The sequence below is a fragment of the Pelophylax lessonae genome (genome assembly GCF_965119305.1).
Source record: "Pelophylax lessonae genome assembly, chromosome: 2".
Lineage (NCBI taxonomy): Eukaryota > Metazoa > Chordata > Amphibia > Anura > Ranidae > Pelophylax > Pelophylax lessonae.
The window spans coordinates 431,693,733-431,715,714 of record NC_138769.1 but is presented as its reverse complement, the minus strand read 5'-3'; the positions used below and the strand labels follow the sequence as shown (position 1 = coordinate 431,715,714).

At 39.0% G+C, this 21,982-nt stretch overlaps 1 protein-coding gene across 1 annotated transcript in view; it reads right to left on the bottom strand.

Annotated features, from left to right (window-relative positions):
* CFAP47 (cilia and flagella associated protein 47) overlaps positions 1–21,982 on the bottom strand; it is a 702,231-nt gene that overhangs the window by 10,980 nt on the left and 669,269 nt on the right. Inside the window, exons 61-63 of the mRNA XM_082245539.1 lie at positions 18,930–19,101; positions 16,655–16,816; positions 12,771–12,939 (exon numbers count right to left, since the gene is read on the bottom strand). Of these exons, the coding sequence (XP_082101665.1) occupies positions 12,771–12,939; positions 16,655–16,816; positions 18,930–19,101 (503 nt within the window). The remainder of the gene's footprint in view (positions 1–12,770; positions 12,940–16,654; positions 16,817–18,929; positions 19,102–21,982) is intronic.

Sequence of the window (21,982 nt, the reverse complement as noted above, 5' to 3'; positions counted from 1 at the left end):
GCCTCCCCCATACGACCACTACTGTTGACTTTATTACAGATGTCTTCACCTGGATCTGATGAGGTCACAGGTCTTCTTCACATGTAAAGTAAAGGCAGAGAGCAGAACCTTGATATGCTGGGTTTACAGGAAGTGGGATGAATGACGCTTGGCATCATTCATACCAGAAGAGGAACAGAAACCCATTGTTGAATTGGTGAGTCTGTAGGGGACAGCTCCATAGATCAGGTCAGTATTGAAGCTGGAGCTGCTTTTTTATTTGAAGTAGCTGTGGGGGGTCCACTCATGTATTTTGCCCAAGGTAGATTTAGCCCTTAAATGCATGCTGCTTTTTGGCCCAGGGTTGCCACCTTATCCTTTTGTACTCGAGCACATATTAATCACACAGGTTCTGAGACTATTTTAATGTAAATATCGCACAGGTGAGTTTAATTACTACCATAATCAGCCACAGAACCTGTTTAATTATTATGTTTTCAGGTCTAAAGGAATGAGGTGGCAACCATACTTGGGCCCAAAGTACAAAAATCACGTTGTGTGAACACAAAGCAGTCCAAAACATACAAAGTACTCTTGAACAAAAGTATATAAGTTAGTGATATAAAATCTCATAATGCCCTTGTGCAAACTGAAATACTACTGAAACAGTCTCTTATTCTTTGCTTTAGTATAGGGAGCAGGGCTGCGCATTGCTTATGCTCAATGCACCTGTATTTCCCTTTGATAAGTCCTTCACTAAGCAGCCTTGTTCACTGGGAACAAGGTAAGAGAGCCAACCTGTGCAGCTACTGATTTTGTGAAAGTAATGATAGATTGAACATTGTCTTCATGTGACAATAAAAAAAGGAATAAAATTAGGGCTACATTTAGGGCCAATGATTGACTGTTTCTTAAAGTATATTCTATTTACTAATAAGAAAAACACGTTTACACACAATGTGCAAGCAATTACTTCACTTAGCAAAATCAATCTGCATCGCTGAATAGAGTTCTCCAATAAAGAGATGTAAAATAAAATCATTACTATGTCACACCTCATCCCCGCTATAAATAGAATCTGTCAAAAGGAATATCTCCTGTGCAAAATCAAGACAGCAATAGAAGATCCATATATTTAAATCTAGAAACCTAAGCTAAAGAGCACTCTAGAATCCTTAGTGTCTACCTATTTTCTCATGATTACTGTGAGCAGATCCAGACATTCTCTCCTGACTATATCTTTATGTTAAATTAACAACATTATTGCACAGTTTACTATCCAGTCATTTTAAACAGGTATTTAAATAAAAAGGAGAAACAAAACCAACACAATGTCAGACTTTATTTGTATAAAAAATAACAAAGAATCCCAATAAGATTTCTAGCAGGGATTTCACTAGTTTCGTATCAAAAAATTGTTTCCTTCTCTCCTCCCTTCCTGTAAACATTTTATTACTATTGTAATATTAGCCTGAGATTTTTTTGTATGTGACCTTCACATTATACTTGTGCTTGCTTTAAAATGTCCAAGTGTATATTAATACAAATATGTAAATATTACTTCTAGTAACTGTCTGTTCCAGCAGAGAAGTCAGTATCTCTGCTAAAAAAAAATTGTGAGATATGGTAAAAATTTACTTTGTGAAGAATATACCCAATCAAAGAAAAAATATATATATTTTTCCGATTGCACATGATTGGATGATGGAAATCAGCAGAGGAAGGAGGTTTAGCAGGCCCTCTATTTATCTATCACAAAATATGTATTACATGTAAATCCACTGATAACATAGTTTACAGTAAGCTGATCAGAACCAAACACATGCATTTAATGACTAAAGCATCCTATTAACCACTTCAGCTCCGGGAAGTTTATCCCCTTCATGACAGGCCATTTTTTGCTGTTTAGCACTGTGCTAGTTTAACTGGTAATTGCATGGTATTGCAATGCTGTACCCAAACAAAATTTATATATTTGTTTTCTCACAAATAGAGCTTTATTTTGGCGGTATTTGATCACCATATATATATATATTGGAGTTTTTTGTTTTTATACTACTAATGGCAGTGATCAGTGACATATGATGGGACTGCGATAGTGTGGAAAGCAAACTGACACTAACTGATGCTGGGGGCGGGACTGGCTAACTGCCACTGATATCATCAGTGAAAATACTTTACACTGTCACTGTACTAATAACACTGGCTGGGAAGGGGTTAACATATCGGAAGATTAAGGGGTTAAATGTATCACTAACAATATGTAATGCGTGTAATGTCTGCTGCTTTTACTAAAAAATCTGTTTCTTAATCCTGCTTTCCGGGGATAATAATCAGAGAAATTGTTCCCTCTTTACAGAGTCCTGTGTTGATCATCAACACAGGGCCCTGGGCTGTAATTAGACACAGCCAATCAGTAGGTACCAGCTATGAATCATTGGCTGGTACTTGCTGACAGACCCCTGCTGTGTACAATCACAGCAGGTGTCGGGGGGGGGGTGGCGTGCATGCATGTGCCCTAAACCCAGTACGTCACTTTGCCTGCAAAGGCCACCCATCCAACATATCACAGAAGCAGTCAGTGGTTCTGAGAATAACAGGGCAGAATAGCTCTTGGGTTGTAAGCTCTCTCTGTTACGCAATGCTCACGTTGGTACTGTATATAGCAAGCATAAAAGCATGTATAACAGCATCTACCACTAATATTTTAAGATTGTGTTCCAGGCATGGAACTGCTGCCCTGGTCAGGTGGAGCTCTTCAGCTTAAACAATAGAAATGTATGTGAAGCTGCAGCCTGCCTACTTGCCAACAACTCAGAACAGCCTGCTAAACATCCCAAATAAACAACCATATACTGTATTTGAGAAATCCGAGGCACCATTTGACCACTAATAGGATGGCCCACATGTACTTTCTTTCTCTTTGGAAAGGAGGACCAATGAAATATCAAGATATGCTGCTAGCAATATCAAAATGTAGACAGTTACGAATACCTTTTAAAATGCAATTACACAAATTTTACCTCCATCCCTCCGATTTTACACTTAGCTTATGTTGACCCCTCCATTTAACATAAGCAAGGAGGATCTATTTAATAAAGAAATACTTTTGGTGAGTGATGTGCCTATTTATCTAGGATCTCCTCACTCATCAATGATAACATGGTGCTTCTCTCCAAAACTTTCAGGATGTGCAAGGAAGTCCAAGGGAAATAACATTTTCTTTTATTCTGTTACTAAAACACAATCACTGATTAATCACAAAGATTTTCCAGCACTAACAATATGTGTGTGTGATAACTAGTGCTTGTGGCTTTGTAAGTATATTTGTAAGGAATTCATGCCTACGCAGCCTACTTGTTACATAGTTACATAGTTGGTGAGGTTGAAAAAAGACACCAGTCCATTCAGTTCAACCTTTGGAGTGTGTGCTTGTGTCTGTGTCAACAGTACTTTGTATATCCCTGTATGTTGTGATCGTTAAGGTGCCCATCTAATAGTTTTTTGAAACTATTGACACTCTCTGCTGATACCACTGCTTGTGAAAGAGAATTCCACATCCCTACTGCTCTGACAGTGAATAACCCTCTACGCAGTTTAAGGTTAAAGTGATTGAAAAGGATCATTTTTTAAAATAACAAACATGTTATACTTATCTGCTCTGTGCAAGGGTTTTGCACAGAGCAGCCCTGATCCTCCTCTTCTGGGGTGCCCCGGCGCTGCTTCTGGCTCCTCCCTTTCATCAGGTGCCCCCACATAGAGCCGCTTTCCACGGGGGCACCCATGCGGGGACACTCCCGAGTCCTGCTGCTGCTTCCATTGACACAGACAGCAGGACTCGGCCCTGCCCCTTCTCTCGTGTCACTGGATTTGATTAATAGCAGCGGGAACCAATGGCTCCTGCTGCTATCAATCTATCTAATGAGGACCCGAAACAGCGGCTGGAGCTGCTGGGCTCATGCTTGTTGCTGGAATGTTCAGGTTGAGATAAGAGTAACGGGGGGTCTGGGGGCAGCTACAACCCAGAAGGTTTTTTCACCTTAATACATAGAATGCATTAAGGTGAAAAATCTTGAGACTCTTCAACTCCTTTAAAACTGCTTTTTTTCCAATTTCAGTGAATGTCTGTGCTTCTTTTTAAATTCCCTTTCACCTAAAAGTTTTTTCCCTATGCTAGGGTCACCAGTACAGAATCTGTTCATTGCTATCATATCCTCTCTCAAGCGTCTCCTCTCCAGAGAGAATAAGTTCAATGCTTGTAGTTTTTCCCCATAGCTGAGATCCTCTAGTCCCTTTATTAGCTTTGTTGCCCTTCTCTGGACTCTCTCCAGTTCCAGCACAACTTTTCTGAGAACTGGTGCCCAGAACTGGACAGCATACTCAAGATGTGGCCGGACAAGAGTCTTGGCTCCTCCCTTTCATCAGGTGCCCCCACAGAGAGCCACTTTCCAAATACTAAGATTGATACAGAGATTTATCCTATCATCTACATAATTAATTAATAAATTAAACAGAATTGGTCCCAGGACAGATCCGTAGGGGACTCCACTTACCACACCAGAGCATTCCGAGTACTAGCTATTTATCACCATCCTTTGGACCCGCCCCTGTAGCCAGCTTTCAATCCAGGTCCTTAAAGTCCATACTGAAAGACCTCAGTTTTTACAGTAAACATTTGTGGAGAAATGTATCAAATGCCTTTGCAAAATCCAGATACACCACATCTACAGGCCTTCCTTTATCTAGATGGCAGCTCACTTCTTTATAGTAGGTTAATAGATTGGTCTGGCAAGAACGATTCTTCATGAATCTGCGCTGGTTACTATAAATGATATTGTTTTCATTACTGAAATCTTGGATATAATCACTGATCATCCCCTTCAATAGCTTGCAGACTATTGATGTTAAGTAGTATGGTGGCTTTCAAAAGACTCTTAGACTTACATCTCAAGGATCAGAACATTCAGGGGTATGTGAGATGATTACAGCCACACACACCTACACAGGTTGAACTGGATGGACTATTGTCTTTATTCAACCTCACATACTATGTAACTATGTAACTATATGTAACTATGTAACTATGTAACTGGCGTGTAGTTCCCAGGGATATGTCTTGGCCCTTTTTAAACCACTTCCCTACCGGCGCATTATAAAATGACGCCGGCAGGAACACTCCCTCGATTTGGGCGGATGTCATATGACATCTGCCTGTTCCTGCTGCTCTCCCGCCCCACGGGGGGCCGCAGCGATCGGGGATGCGGCATGTCCGTCGGGACACAGCCTGTCCCCAATCGGTGTAAAGAGCCATTAAAAAAATGGCTCTTTAGCATGTGACCGGCTGTGTCCAATCACAGCTGGCCATATGCACTTTCCTTGTGCACGCCGCTCATGCGCGCCCTCAGGGGCGTGCAGAGCAGCGATCAAGTATGGAGAGTGTCACTCTGACACAATCCATCCCCGATCAGGGTAAAGAGCCAATGAAATTGGCTCTTTACCACGTGGCCGGCTGTGTCCAATAACAGCCGGTCACAGAATGTCTACAGAGACCACGGTAACTAGCTTTTACCGTGTTCTCCTCCTCACACACCGATCCTGTGTGAGGAGGAGATTGTGGTAACAGCTAGTTACCGATTACAGTACACACAAAAACACACTGATTGCCCCCGACCCAATAAAGATGACCTGTCACTAGCCCATCAAAATATCTGTCACTAGCCCATCAAAGTACCTGTCACTAGCCCATCAAAGTACCTGTCACCAGCCCATCAACGTAGCCGAGTACCTGTCACCAGCCCACCAGGTACTCTGATGACAGGTACTCAGGTACTCTGATGGGCTGATGACAGGTACTTGGGTACTCTGATGGGCTGGAGACAGGTACCTGGGTACTCTGATAGGCTGGTGACAGGTATTTGGGTACCGGAGTACCTGTCATCGGAGTACCTGAGTACCTGTCATCGGAGTACCCCAGTACCTGCCACCAGCCCATCAGAGTACCTGAGTACCTGTCTCCAGTACATCAGAGAACCAAAGTACCTCTCAGCAGCCCATCAGAGTACCCGAGAACATGTCATCAGCGTACCCAAGTACCTGTCACCAGCCCATCAGAGTACCCAAGTACCTGTTATCAGAGTACCCAAGTACCTGTCACCAGCCCAACAGAGTACCCGAGTACCTGTCTCCAGCCCTTCAGAGTACCCGAGTACCTATCTGCAGCCCATTAGAGTACCTGAGTACCTGTCTCCAGCCCATCAGGATATCTGAGTACCTATCTACAGCGCAATAGAGTACCTAAATACCTGTTTCCTGCCCATCAAAGTACCTGGGTACCTGTCTCCAGGCCATCAGAGTACCCGAATACCTCTCTTCAGCCCAGCATAGTACCCGAATACCTCTCTGTAGCCCATCAAAGTACCCGAGTACTTGTCTCCAGCCCAGAGTCCCCGAGTACCTGTCTCCAGCCCAGAGTACCTGAGTACCTGTCTCCAGCCCAGAGTACCCGAGTACCTGTCTTCAGCCCAGAGTGCCCGAGTACCTTTCTGCAGCCCATCAGATTACCCAAGTACCTGTCTCTGAAGCCCATCAGAGTACCTGAGTTCCTTTCTGAAGCCGATCAGTGTACCTGAGTACCTGTCTGCAGCCCATCAGAGTACCTGAGTCCCTATCTGCAGCTCATCAGAGTACCTGAGTACCTATCTGCAGCCCATGCCTCCTAGATTATGTGTTGGGGTGTTTGCTTTCTAAAATGGGGTCATTTTGTGGGTAATCCCCTTGTCCTGGTGCTCCAGGGCCTTCAAAAGTGTGATAAGTCGTTAAGAAATTATATGTGTAATTTATGCTCCTAGAACACCTGACGGTGCTCCTTGCATGTTGGGCCTCTGTATGTGGCTATGCTGTGACAAAGTCTCACATATGTGGTATTGCCATACTCAGGAGGAGTAGCAGAATGTATTTTGGGGAGTCATTTTTGCTATGTACATGCTATGTGTTAGAAATATCTTATAAATTGACAACTTTGTGTACAAAAAAAATGTTTCTTTTTTTTTTCACTTTCTTCCCACATTTCTCAAAAACTTGAGGAAAAAAATGACATATTCAAAAGACTCATTATGCCTCCTAGAATATATGTTGGGGTGTTTGCTTTCCAAAATGGGGTCATTTTGTGATTAATTTCATTGTCCTGGTGCTCCAGGGCCTTCAAAAGTGTGATAGGTCTTTAGGAAATTATATGTGTAATTTATGCTCCTAGAACACCGACGGTGCTCCTTGCATGTTGGGCCTCTGTATGTGGCCAGGCTGTGTAAAAGTCTTACACATGTGGTATTGCCAAACTCAGAAGGAGTAGCAGAATGTATTTTGGGGTGCAATTGCAAGTATGCATATACTGTGTGTGAGAAATAACTTGTTATTATGACAATTTTGTGAAAAAAATAATAATTTCTTAATTTTCAAAAGAATTGTGGGAAAAAATTACAACTTCAAAAAACTCACCATGCCTATTACTAAATACCCTGGAATGTCAACTTTCCAAAAAGGGGTCATTTGGGGGGGTATTTGTACTGTCCTGACATTTCAAGGCCTCAAGAAGTGAGATAGTCCTTTGGTACATCAGGTGTGATTAGGTGTGATCAATTTTCAATGATTGGCACCATAGCTTGTAGACTCTATAACTTTCACACAGATTAAATAATATCCACTAATTTGGGTTATTTTTACCAAAGATATGTAGCAGTATAAATTTTGGCCCAAATTTATGAAAAAAAATTACTTATTTGCAAAATTTTATAATAGAAACTAAAACAAGATGTTTTTTTTTTTCAAAATGTTCGCTCTTTATTCACTTATATCGCAAAAAATAAAAAAAAACCCAGTGGTGATTAAATACTACCAAAAGAAAGAGTAATTATCATTCAAAGTGTGAGAGCGCTGAAAGTTGAAAATTGGTCTGGGCAGGAAGGGGGTGCAACTGCCCTGTATGGAAGTGGTTAAATATTGGTACAACATTGGCTTTTCTCCAATCAGTTGGAATCATTGCAGTCAGTAACATTTCCATAAAAATGAAAATCACTTGACTGAGTTCCTTTTGGACCCTTGGGTGTAAGCCATCTGGTCCTGGTGACCTATTTATGTTAAATTGTTCAAGTCTTTTTCTGATTCTGTCTTCAGTTAGCTATGAGGGTGCTTCCTGTGACATGTTATTAACATTAAAGTCTTGGCTACTATATCCCCCCATTTCCTTTGTGAAAACTGAGAAGAATGCATTTAAAACCTTTTCCTTCTCTTTGTCTTTTATAACCAAATTCCCTTCATCATCCTTTATGGGGCCAATATACTCTGGCCTCACTTTCTTACTGTTAAAGTATTTAAAGAACTTCTTGGGGTTTTTTTCACTCTTCTCCAATATGTGACTTTGTGGCCTATTTTAGCTGCACTGATTGCGCTCTTACATTCCTTATTGCATTCTTTGTATTGTTGGAATGGTGACAATGATCCCTCAGCCTTGTATTTTTTGAAAGGCCTTTTCTTTTCCTTTTATATTAATTTTTACGTTGGAGTTTAGCCACCCAGGATTTATTTTAGATTTTTAAACCTATTTCCCATTGGAATGCACTGTCCAATACCTTTATTTAGTATGCTCTTCAAGCACTCCCATTTTTCCTCCCTGTTCTTTGTTCCTAGGATTCTATCCCATTCAATATTGTCTAGTAGGGAGCGCAATTTAGGGAAGTTGGCTCTTTTGAAATTTAGTGTCATTGTATTACCCTTGTGCTTTCTATTACTGTGAGTTATACTGAATCCAATTGACCTGTGGTCGCTGTTTCCTAAGTTTTTGTCTGAATTTCTACATCCACTGTCATGCCTGTACTGTTAGTAATTAGTAGGTCTAGTACTGCATTATCTCTTGTTGGTGTAGCTACCAGCTGACCCATGAAATAATCTTGCAAAACATTTAGGAATTGAGGACCCTTGGTTTGTTGAAAGCAATGCCCAAACCATATTTCCCTCATATCACCATGATCAAATCTGTTGCACACTAGGCTGCCATCATCAAGAAAAAATAACCATTAGGTGGCCCAGTATACATCTCTATTGGCATCTATATATGGATATATGTGCAATTACAGGGCAGATGTAAAGCCAGGTATAATATATACTGTAGGTGAACACGCACAATATATAGGTGAACATTTACCATATTTCATAATTGCTGTTAAAATCCCCACAATATTACCATGATACATTAAAAAGAACAGGATGTGAAATATGAATAATAAAAAAAATACCAATATCTGCAAAATGTAGGCAAATGGAAATTTATATTAAAGGAAAATTAGTTATGTTAAGCTGATGTCAGAAATGTATGAGCTGTATTCCAATGAAAAGATCAAGAGTAAAACTATTACTTTAGTCAGGAGTTTATTTCTGAAATAGTATCTGTAAGACTCTTCTTTTGATAAAGAAGATTATGAAATAGTTATTTCAATAGACAAGGCTGCTCAGTTTTTATGTTGACAGAACAAACTAAAAAATGATGAAACAAAATTATTTTGCAAATACGTTGTTCAACGTCTCTTTCAGTTACAGCTTGTATTTCCATAAATAAAATGCAAATGTCTATTCCACAATCCCAGAGACGCAATAAATATTGACAGCATGAATAATTTTTCGTTATACTTTGCATGCTTTTACATATCTCTAGGTGTTCAATGGTTTATTATGACTATGACTTTAAGATTTTAATAACACTATAGGGTTTATTTACTAAAACTGGAGAACGCAGTTTTATCTGGTGCAGCTGTATATGGTAGCCAATCAGCTTAACTTTAGATTGGTCAATTAAGCTTTAACAGAAAAAACTTAGAAGCTGATTGGTTTCTATGCAGAGCTGCACCAGATTTTGCACTCTCTGTTTTTATTAAATCAACTCCTAAATGTACAAGAAAGTACAAGTCAATAATGCCTATTTGCATTTTCTCATGCAGAAGAAAGCCTGGAATTTAAAAAAAAATGTATTTTTGCTTGCATCAGCTTCATCTCATTCATCAAGTCAAGGGCATTTTTTATTGCAAAGTGAAACCTAAAGTGAACAGCCTGTTTGTCCTTAGAAAACCAACTCAAAAGCTCTATATATTGTGAAGGCCATAAATATGTCCTTGTAAGAAACATTATGGGGTTTATTTACTAAAGGCAAATCACTGTACACTGCAAATGCACTGCAAGTACACTTGGATGTGAACATGGAAGTGCAATTGCTGTAGATCTGAGGGGAATATCTGAAATAAGGGGAAGCTCTCCTGATTTCAATCATCCAATAGAGTGCAAGCAAAAATCCTGTTTTTATTTTCCTTGCATGTCCCCCTCAGATCTACAGCGAATGCACTTCCAAGTGCACTAGTAGTGCACAGTGGATTTGCCTTTAGTAAATAAACCTCATTGTGTTCTAGTAAGGTCAGTTAATTAGATTAGCAGTTCACTAAAAATACATTCATATACTAAGAAAATTAAGATCAACAATAGTATGATCCATGCTGAGCTGCTATGTCTAGGGCTATGCTCTGATGACAGCTCTTTACCAGAGCCCATAATTTATTGTACCCCAATTTGAAGAGTTAGGACTTGTTCACACTACCCAAAAAAGAACAATGAGGAGGAATTTTACTAAAAGTCGTGCAAACAGAATCTGGTGCAGCTGTGCATAGTAACCAATCAGCTTCTAGGTTTTACTGTCAAACCTCAGTTGAACAAGCTGAAATTAGAAACTGATTGGTTACTATGCACAGCTGCACAAGATTCTGTGTGCACCAGTTTTAATAAATCTCCCTCTATCCATTTCCTGTGTGAGCTTGGTTCCTACTGTACAGGTTTGGGTAAGTGGTGCCTTGTGTTTTTTCCCTTTTAATATATCTTAATTGAAATGTCACAAAGTGACATTTCGTTCATTTCTGTGTACTTTAGCTCAGCTGTGGTGCACAGAAATGCAGTGTCAGACAGCGAGCTGAGACATGCACAGTGCAGCAATACTCCACATCTGCCGCCTGGGTTCTAATCTGAACAAGGACATAAAGAAAACAATTGTTTTCTATGTGCCCTTGCAGAGACCAGTGTTTTTCTAGTGCAGAAAAATCCCAGTTGCACATAAGTGTGAAGAGCCTTTCTGAAAAGCAGATGTCTGATATGGCAATATCCATTATTCTTCCAAGAGTTTCTTTAATGTCTAGATATAGCAATGACTACTAAATATTAAATAGAGTATTTTAGAGGATGATTTTCATTGATTCACTTGATTTGCCTATTATAATAATAATAATATATAGGGATTTTAATTGTGTGCATTTTCTACAATAATATGTGGATTTGTTTTATAGAATCTAGATTCTCCTCAAAAAGCATTGCATACATCTATCGGTATACTAGTTATATACAATTTTTTTCTAGTTAGCCACAACTGTAACTTGAGCTTGTTAATAAGCAGAGCTCCAATTCCGAATTGGAATGTAGTTCACTAAGTGGTGGTGCTGAAATGAAATGCATTTAAGTGTTGGCATTTCTGATAAATGTTATTAGTAGACAGCAGACCACTAAGGAATTTACTTAGGTATTTCTTGCTCCTTGTGATATACCTAAAGTGCTAGCATTGCTTGCAAAAGTTTTCTTTATGCTATCACACTATATATTTAGTGCATAATGAGGTGGAATTTAGCTGAATTGTTGTTAGAACAGCTAATGGGACAAGAACCTAAAGAAAGCAATTAGTATGTTACCAGAGCTCAATTTACAAGCTTTATTTTAAGCATTATTTGCATTGTGGTGCTTTTAAAATCAATTGTGTACTGTGGTATCCTAGTGCATTAAAGTGATAATAAAGTATTGTTTTTTTTTTTGTTTAAAAATAACAAACATGTTATACTTACTCCTCTGTGCAGTTGCTTTTGCACTGAGAAGCCCATATCCCCCTCTCCTCAGGTCCCTTGCTGGTGCTCCTGTCCCCTCCTTCCTGCGGAGTGCCCTCATAGCAAGCAGCTTACTATAGGGGAACCCAAGCCGAGCTACTCCATGTGTCCATTCAGACACAGAGCTGTGGTTCAGCCCATCCCCCTCTCTCTTCTCATTGGCACACTGACTTTGATTGACAGCAGAGGAAACAAATGGCGCCCTCTGCTGTCTCAGCCAATGAGGGAGAGTCCCAGACAGCCAAGGCTGTCGTACAACCTCGCTAGTTGAACATTAAAGTGGTTCTTAAGCCTAAACTTTTTTTACCCTAATACATTACTTGCATTAAGGTAAAAAATGTTTAAGTAAAAGTATTGCCCCCTCACCCCCTCAATACTTACTTCACTTACAGTCCTCACTCAATCCAACACTGTGCCCATCTGCAGCAGCCCTCTCCTCTCACTTTCTGGTATCCCAGGCTTTGCTGAGGCAGCAGGAGCCACTGGCTCCCACTGCGGTCAGTCAAATCCTGTGACAAGGGAGCGTGGGGTGGGGCTGAGCCACACTTTCTGTGTCTATGGATCGAGCCACAATAAAAGTGGCTCCCTATGAACACTGGCACTCTGAGAAGATGAGGAGCAAGGAGTGCTAGTGAGGGACTCAAGAAGAGGAGGTTCCGAGTCTCTCTGTGTAGGTAAGTATAAACCTGTTTGTTATTAAAGAAAAAAAAAATGAGCGCAAAGCATATAATATAATGTCTGATTTCGATATCTATGGCATGCAGATAAAAATATTATTATTATTTTTTTTGTTAATTTAAAAACAAAGGGTTTCTATCTGTTTCTAATGCAGCTTACCTGTATTACTAAAGTAGCTTTATGTTTCTTACTGTACATTGTAGGCTTAAATCCAACAGTAATTAGAGTCCCAGCAGTTCCAATGGGCAATAATTCTCCAGATTGTGGAAACACAGAAAACTCCAAGTCACTGCCTACTAAAAAATATGCGCTGAATGGCTCTGGGTACCTTGATATAATAATAAAAACATTTTAGTGCAATTAGGCTTTACCTTAAAACAAATGAACATTGGCAAAATACAGCATAATGAATTGACAAATAAATACAATGAAAACTAGACAGCAATGAATAATGATGAAATATCAGGGGGGATTTTTTTCTCCTAAAGCACTGATTAGTTACAGGATAAAAAATGTCAGTAGCAAGCTGCAATTCAATCTGTCACTACAGGTTGGCCTCAAATACCATTACACCTATGTCACCCTGCATTTTTGTGCCCTGGGAAATGAAGAAAGGTCATACACCTTACAGAATTACTGTTACTGCGGCAGTTAGAAGTTGCCAAGCAATTTCTAATACCCTTTATTTTTAAACTATTCAACTAACTGAAGCTGTCACAGTTTACTAGACACAAGCTACATTGCATTTAAACAAAAGACAGAAAGAGACAGCTGTATCTGCCATACTGATAGAAAAAGGAAAATCCCTATGGGAACACTATTTATGTTGCTAAAAACACCAAAATGCAATCAAATCGAGCAAACTCAAATCAACAATTTGCCAGGTAAATCCTTAATAAATGTATTCAAGAATTATTATTTTTTTAAATCTAAAATAGACAGAAATTTAAAATGAAGTTAAATGTTTAGAACATAACAATTGGTTCTCTAGGACAACACAGCAAGGTTTGGGACATTAATTTTTTAATTAATTTGCCCCTAGAAGCTCCAGTACATTAAATTCTACCCCACTAAAAATTTTCCTCTACACTGGCCATACAGTAAAGTAGAAAACATCCTCGTAGGCCAGTCTGCCTATGGCCATATGGTAGGCACATAACCTGTTTACCTGTAGAACCTGAACCACTCTGATCTGGAATAACAAACTGGCATAAATGCTTGAAAACAACATATTATCATAAAAGAAATACCCAAATCAAATTTATTAAACAAAGCCACTGAACATTTGCAAAGCAACAAATGCAATTAAAATGCATCCAATTGATTGGATACAGATAACCTTGGACATTGTCATTGTATTTTGCCCTCCCTTGTAAACACTTAGGCTCCATGCACACAGGGCGTCATAAAATCGAGCTCCAAAGCTGTTTCTTGACGCCAGGAAAAAGCAGCTGTATAAATGTGCTTTTAGTAGCTTTTTCCATTTGCATTATTGCACGTTTGGCCACGAAGCTTTTAGCAGCGTTTTTTCTGCCTCCATTCAAAATCAATGGTTCCCTATGTGAGCCTATTGATTTAAATGGAAGGCACATCGCAAGTCGGATCTGGATGATCCGCAGACCCCCACAACCACCGGCCAGGGCTGTGGGGATGAGGCCCTTGTCCTCATCAACATGGGGGCAAGGTACTTTGAGGTGGGGGGGGTGCAGAGCCCCCCCGCCCCAAAGCACCAACACCCCCCCATGTTGAGGGCGTGTGGCCTGGTATGGTCCAGGGGGGGTGGGGCCACTCGCTCATCCCCTCCCCTTTCCTGGCCTGCTGGGCTGCATGCTCGGATAAGGGTCTGGTATGTATTTTTGGGGGACCCCGCGCCGTTTTTTCGGTGTGGGGCTACCCTCAAATTCCATACCAGACCCTGGGCCTGGTTTGGAAGCTGGGGGGCATGAAGTTTCCCCTCAAGATTCTCACAGCGCAAGTCAGATCATCCTGATCCGACTTGTGGTGCGCCTTCCATTCAAATCAATAGGCTCCCATAGGGAACCATAGATTGTGAATGGAAGAAAAAAACTTATAACGTAGCTTGACGCATGTTAAGCAATGTTATTCAGCCTTTAGCAGCGTCAAACGTTTTTTCAGCTTGACGCTGCAGCTCCAGAACACACAGTTCCTGGGTTTTTTTTAAGCTGTAAAACGCCTATGCCACTTGGAGCTCCTTAAAGCTCTATGTGTGCATGAGGCCATAGAATAACATGGATGGGCGTTCTGCAGCTGCAAAAAAAAACATCTGACGCTGCTAACAGCAGCTCCAAAAATGTCCAGTGTGCATGAGGCCTAAACATAATTGTGCATCTGCCAAAGGCCACAGTCGAGGCCAAAAGACCAGGCAGAGTGTTTGTTACATTTTTTAAGTAATATAAGTAATATAAAATAACACACATGTTTACATTCTATGCAGTGACTTGGTATGATATATGCAGTCTTCTCAGCATAAACCTTTGGGGATAATTCATATGACTCTTATTATTATTTTGCTGAACAGTGATTTTTTTCTTTCTTTTTTTTCCTATATCCATCTCTGTGGTACATCATTTATATTTGTTTCTGGAGGCCAAAATACAGCATTTTCTCTTGTAGTTAGCATATGAAATCTTCCATAAGAAATGTAAATTTATACATTTACAAGGGTTAAAAAAAAAACTCATACCACTGTTGATGTCATTTGTATAATTCAAATAAGAGCAAGCACCGAAGAGGAAATCATTTCTCCAACATAAAAACACAACACTCTGGTGGAATCAGGATTTATTTAAATAGCTAAATAGCCATTTTGCATAATAAGATTTCTCCCTCTATTGAATTGCTCCTTTTGACCTTTAACAAGTTTTCACTGCAATGTGTAGAAATCCAAATGCAATAGAAACAAAATAAATACAGTTGTGTTTAATGTCCTAATCACTATCTAATCCTCCTTGGCCCCTGGAATTAAATCCATACAAAAAAAACAACTCATAAAATGTGACCTAACAAATCTTTGCCAATTATAACATTAATTGCAAATGTTAATGTCTATTCAATCAGATTTCATATATAATAATGTACTCTAATACATGTAAAATAAGTGATTAACTTATTCTGAGTTAGCAAAGTTGCAAAAGCAAGCCTAAAAAAATTGTTTTGTTTTGCATTATAAAAGGATATAGAGTCATATGTTCACCTTTTAAATATACAGTCATGATTGTGAGATGACTAATGATTTGTGAGGTCCTTACTAATCACAACTATTTGTCACAGGCTGGGAGCTGGACAAAGCATGATAACATCACACTTCACTTTTCTGATAATGCATTTTTGTGTACCAGGAACACTTCAGAAGCTATTCCTGTCTTCAGAGGTTTCCAGCAATATTTACTCACAGGCTATCCATCTGTTCACACACAAATAAAGCAAAAAAACCCTTGGCTCACCACCACTGACAGTATGCATGACATAAGCCCCATTGAACCTTATAGGTCTGAGAGAGGCTGCGCTACTTGCATCTGCAGTATGTCCAGTACTGCTTACTTTTTAACTGAAGCAAATAAAGGAAACGGAAAAACAAAGTGGAATGCTTTGAAATGGATTTCTAGTCAGGACTTCAAAGCTTACTGTTTATGACATCAAAAACGTGGCAATGCTCCTATGCATTGAGCAGAAGCAGTTGATGTGGTTTTGGCATCTTTTCTTAGTTTCAACAGAATCATAATTTTGTAGATGATGACAATTATAGACTCCAGAAGCAGGTGAAAACTGGTAAGCATTTGTGCAAGTTATCTATAGGTATTTGAATGCCACTTAGGATGCTCCCAAGGCTGAGGTGGCCCTGGGTAGTGCACTGAACATACTGTAGGCATTGTGTCTCCCTGATTGTCTGGAAATACCTTAGAGTTCCCCATGAAAGGAATCTATCTAATACTCCCTCAATGCTACCACTCCTGCTACCACTTTCATACATTTCAACAAACACATATGTTTACACAAATAATTTCAAGAGTTAACACACCTACCTTGTCTGACTGGACAGTCGGAAGCCAACAACGGACTCTTTGTTTAGACCAGCTGCCTCAATCTCAATTACATCATCCACATTTGGTTCAGTGGCAACAAACTGTATGGGGAACTTCCATATCCCTCCTGTGACACACTGCACCACTAATGTGGCAGAGTGTCTAAAAGATTAAAAATATGACTTAGTGAATTAGTTTACACATGTAAGTGTATGTGGCCTTAAAAACATTATAAAACATGTTATGAGAGAAACAGGCACTGCTGACCTCTTCTTCTGAAAATGCTAGTTGCTTGGCTGCACGTTGACCCTCTTGTTTTTTTCCCCTACGACTATTTAGACATTTCTTTTTCACACTTTCTCAATTTGCATATTTGTTCCATGTCAGTGACTTTCAATGTATTGAAAGTCAATGGTCACCACAACAGGGAGTCAACTAACAACAGCAGCCTCCATTTGATACATTAACTTAGCTCGTTTGATACATTAACTTAAGGTTACATGCTCATGGGCAGTTTGGCTCATCAGCATCAATTTTCAGCATTTCCATGCACTTAGGAGACAAAGATGCAGCATTAAGCTTCACTGCCAGCAGCCAGTCAAAGTCCAAGACAGGCTGAAAAAAGCCATGGTTGGATGCCGCTGGACACAATACTGAGCCACATTTGAGTTTAGGATCGTATGTGTTTAGGGATGTATGCTCAAAACTCAGGAATTCTGATTTTGATTTTTACAGGTGTTGGCAGCGGGAATGTATACTGCACCTGTGCCTCATGGGCAGTCAAAAATGCCAGGATTTGATGCTAATGGGCCAAATTGTCCATGTGCATAAAGCCTAAAGCAGAACTTTACAAATACAAGCACAGATACAAATACCTTTAGTCAAATTTCACAATAATTAAAATAAACATTAATATATTTTGCTGTAGTGATTATATACTGTAACTATCTGAAATCCATTATACATTATTTTCCCACAACTACCTGGACAGCAGATAATGCCATTTACATGAAGCATTATGCACTATGTGCCAATCAGAAAAAAAGGAATTTCTAGATATTGTTCCCTGCTTCTGAATACTCCTTGTAATAAGACTAAGCACTATTGACTGGGAACAGTAATTATAGATGACTAGATGCCACTCAGGGTACCATCTGCTGATGAAGTCTGGTATTCCCATTCATATAGATACAGTAGTGTTTTATGAGCACCATTCAAGTGAGTTGTTAGACTTGAATAAAATGTAAGTAATATGAATCAGAAGAGCAAAAGCAGCAAATCTCTTTAAAGCATAACTCAATCCATATATTTTTTTATTTTTTTTAATAGTTTGAAACATTAAGGGAGTGCTAACATTTCTGCCAGGTTTTCTTTCCTGTCTGTGACCTCGTTGGGGAATTTCCACAACACTTCCTGCTCTTGGCATACCTATCCAAGAAATTGGCGGAGGGGGATGCTGTTCTCACTGGAACAAAAAGCACAAATTGATAGCAATGTGAAACGTTTTTCGAAAGTTCTTAACCTTCCTAGGCCACTAAAAATTTATTTTTGCCTGCATCCTTATTCTTATGACTTTCTGCCCTGTCAGGAAGTCAGGGGAAATTTCAAAGTAGGGACATAAAACAGACAGAGACTCTGACTCTTTTCCACTCAATCCAAAACAAATTAAAAAGTTTTGGATGGATTTGGGCTTTAGCCCCTGGTCACACTGGTCCAACTTGTCATACGATTTGATTGTTTCAAATCACATGACAAGTTGCACTATTTCTAAGTCAGATTCAGTGTGACTGAAGACTTAAACATGCACGTTCAGCTCTAAATATTTCCCAAGTTAACATCAATGGGGGTGGAGGAGCAGAGACAGCTAGACATGACCACTGCTGCTTATTTCACAGAAGAAAAACAGCCAGCCAGTTGAGTCTTCTAACCCATCCAATCAAAAATCTCTCAAGAGCCCCAAACCAGGAGCCATCACTGAAAAATAAGAATGTATTTGTTAATACTGCATTGAAAATATATCTCAAAGTTTAGTCTTTTTAACATGTTCATTGCATTCCTTTCATTGAACAGTACATAGCTTTGCAAGGTGAGAGGAAATATTTAGCTAGTTCATGTACTGAAAAGTAACCAAATGATTTAATTTATTCTCATTTCATTTTGTACAGTGTTTTACATGGCACTAATTAAAATGAATACCGAGCAGTCCATATTAGTTGTCTTATTACAAGATCAGCTATTACGCTCACAATAAAACACTACATATGTAACACTTTACCTCATTGACTTGTTGGGTGCAAAAATGATGTTGAAAATTAAAGTGACAATCCCAGATGGTGTATCACGCTCTTTTCTAACAAGTTCAATTCCCACAGATGGTTCTAGCTGGGATCTTAATTCTTCGGATTCATACCTAATTTCATACACAAATTCTTCCGTAGTGCTGAAACCTAAAGAAAAAGAAGATCAATGGCTAGATAGCTCTATATATTCTATTATAGCTATTTTTTTTTTTTTTTTTTTTATAAAGACATTTATCTTAGCCACATCAGAAACATCCTAGTATTAAAATAAACATGCATTTTAACTATGTCCACAAACTATCTTGGATTCAAAAAATCTATTAAAATGTAAATCAAATGTGATGATGGCACAGTGTAAAATAAGTAAAATAAATAAATACATTCTTGTCTTACTGTCAAACCCTCCACACACACACAATATTCACACAGACATACACACAAATAAATACTTTGCAGTCTAAAGCAGGGTATACACACACAGTTATTTTTCCATTTAACTAGCGGGTTGAAAGAATTAAAAAAAATGACAGATCCCTGCATCAACACAAGTGATGTGAATGCAGGGATCTCCCCCGCTGCGCTATTATATTTTGATAGAAGGGTCTCCACCCACTAAAATACACAAGTCAGTAGTGCTGCAAGTGCTGGTTGAATGCTGGTTTTCCGGCATGACGATTCAACAGTAGACAATTGTTAGACTAGTTGTGGCTACACAAGTCAATGAGTAGGTTTATGCAATTTAAATGTACCATTCCAATTCAAATTTTGCTTTCCAAAATTTCCAAAATAAAAAAAAGAAAATAATTTTTCTTTTAATGATGGCAACTGGATGCATTTTATATACTGTATCTGTGCAGAACACCACAACATTGTCTTTTCTTGCCATGTGTCTTTGGATCGCAGATTTTTCCAGCATTTTTTTTTTGTTTTGTTACAACACTGGGACAGATTGTGTGACTTTGTAGCATGTTAACTCATTAAGTATGCAGAGAGAAAGAAGTTAATGAAATTTAAGTGTACGTTTATACTTAATATCAGTATTCCTGCCCAAGCCAATGAACACCACTTTAATCAAGAAGAATCGCCAACTGAAGTCTGTATACAGATTGACACTTCCTAAAGTGTCAATCTCCTATGCTGCCTGCAGAATTTAGTGTATTCACCTACTGACTGATGTCACTAAACGACACAGTAATGATGCAGAGTTTATGATGTCCTCAAGCAAAGTACAAATGTGCCAAAATGGGTGTCTTTAAATACAGGTTCCAAACATGGGGCTCCCGCTTTTGTACTTGTACTGTATCCTATATAGGTCACACAGACTTTTTTGCACTATGTTACTCTTTTACACTCCTGATGAAGCCTTTTAGGGTGAAAAACGTTGGATTTTGTTTTTCTTTTCTTTTTGAGTGGGCATTTTCTTTAATATTTGTTTATCAGCAAGTGCTAGGATTTTTGATTTTGAGAAAATCTATTGTAGTGAAAGGAGAAGGATCACCTCAGACTTTCTGGTCCATCTAATACAGATAGGAAGCTGCATACCTAAAGGTGGCCTTGGTGGTCCTCCTCTATAATCAATTTCAATTTGATAGGACACTCCATTGCACTACACTATAATAAAGAGGGACTACTTTCTATTTTTATCATTTATTTGTTTTATGAGTTGATAGAATAAAAGCTACATTTTCAGGATCTAATGGGATAGATAAGCAGTGAAATAGTGCATCACCACTGCACTGAAAGTTGGTAGTGAGACAGTGAGATTCAAGTCAGAGTGATTTAAGTTTAGGTATAACTTTTTTTTTTAGCATGTTTTTAATTTATGTGCCCACCCATTACCATAATCATTCAATTGAACAAGAGTCAACAAATCTATAAAACTTTTAAGCTGACTCAGAAGAGAAGAATTGTGATCAGAAGGATGTCTGTTTCCATGAAACCTCCTTCTCATCATCTTCTGTGTTTTTTAAAGTCTATCTCACAGCCTGAAATCTCATGAAGGGGATTGGAGCAGTCTCAGCAGGAAAAACACTTGCACTGCTGGCTTCTGTTTTGCTACTACCTTGTTCAAGGCCAACAAGGTCAAAGAGATTGTGAGAATAGTTAGTAGAGAGCTTACTAGACACTGTACCACAGGTTATCTTGAATTTTATGAATTCTAAAAAATGCTAAAAACAAAGCTTAAAGTCATGGATATCGTCACAGGAGAGACATGGTAAATAAGGTTCAGCTAAGCATCTAAATACACATATAGAATACCTAAATGAGAGCTGTCTTGTCTAGCAAAGGATTTGTATCTGTGTCCTTGCTGTCTGAAAATGTACACAACAAACAAGAAACAGTGAGCACAGACTGAAAGAAGCTGGCACAAAAGGTATCAAACCTCATAAACCACAAAAACAAAACAAAAATGCAGCGCTCAGTGTATAGAAATAGACAAAGACATTATGTTTTCAAAGAAGTATCCGCAGTAATATTCAATAAGAATATTCAAAAAGTGCTTCTTAGTGCAGTTTGAACAAACAATGATGCATCCACAGCGTGCAGGTTCCATCACCACTATGCACTCACTAGAACACTGTGCAAAAGCCTGTCATATAATTTCATTATCACAGAGCTTCCACAATGATCTCCATAATGAGCTTCTCAGTGCCAATCCTGGATGGCTGGATGGAAGGTCCTATATGGGAAATTGCCTACCACAAGAAGCCTCAGAGTAATATTATAGTGTAGTAGTTTATTGCAATAACATAAAAACATATAACAATTAAAATCCACACGCAAAAAGGACATAAATGCCACCAAACATACCAAAATGGCCGCTGCTCTGGAGCCCAGACATCAGCATGTAGAGCTTCACCCTATGTGTTTTGTGTGCATGCATGTCCTCAAGAGATTTGCTTACCGCTGACATAAGGTTGAGATTCCCTAAATAGCCTGCAAAGTGAGGAATTAACATGCGCCATTTTGTTGTATATCTGCTATTTTCCATAGTCCAACAGTGCTACAGACAGGAAAGGCCTAATAT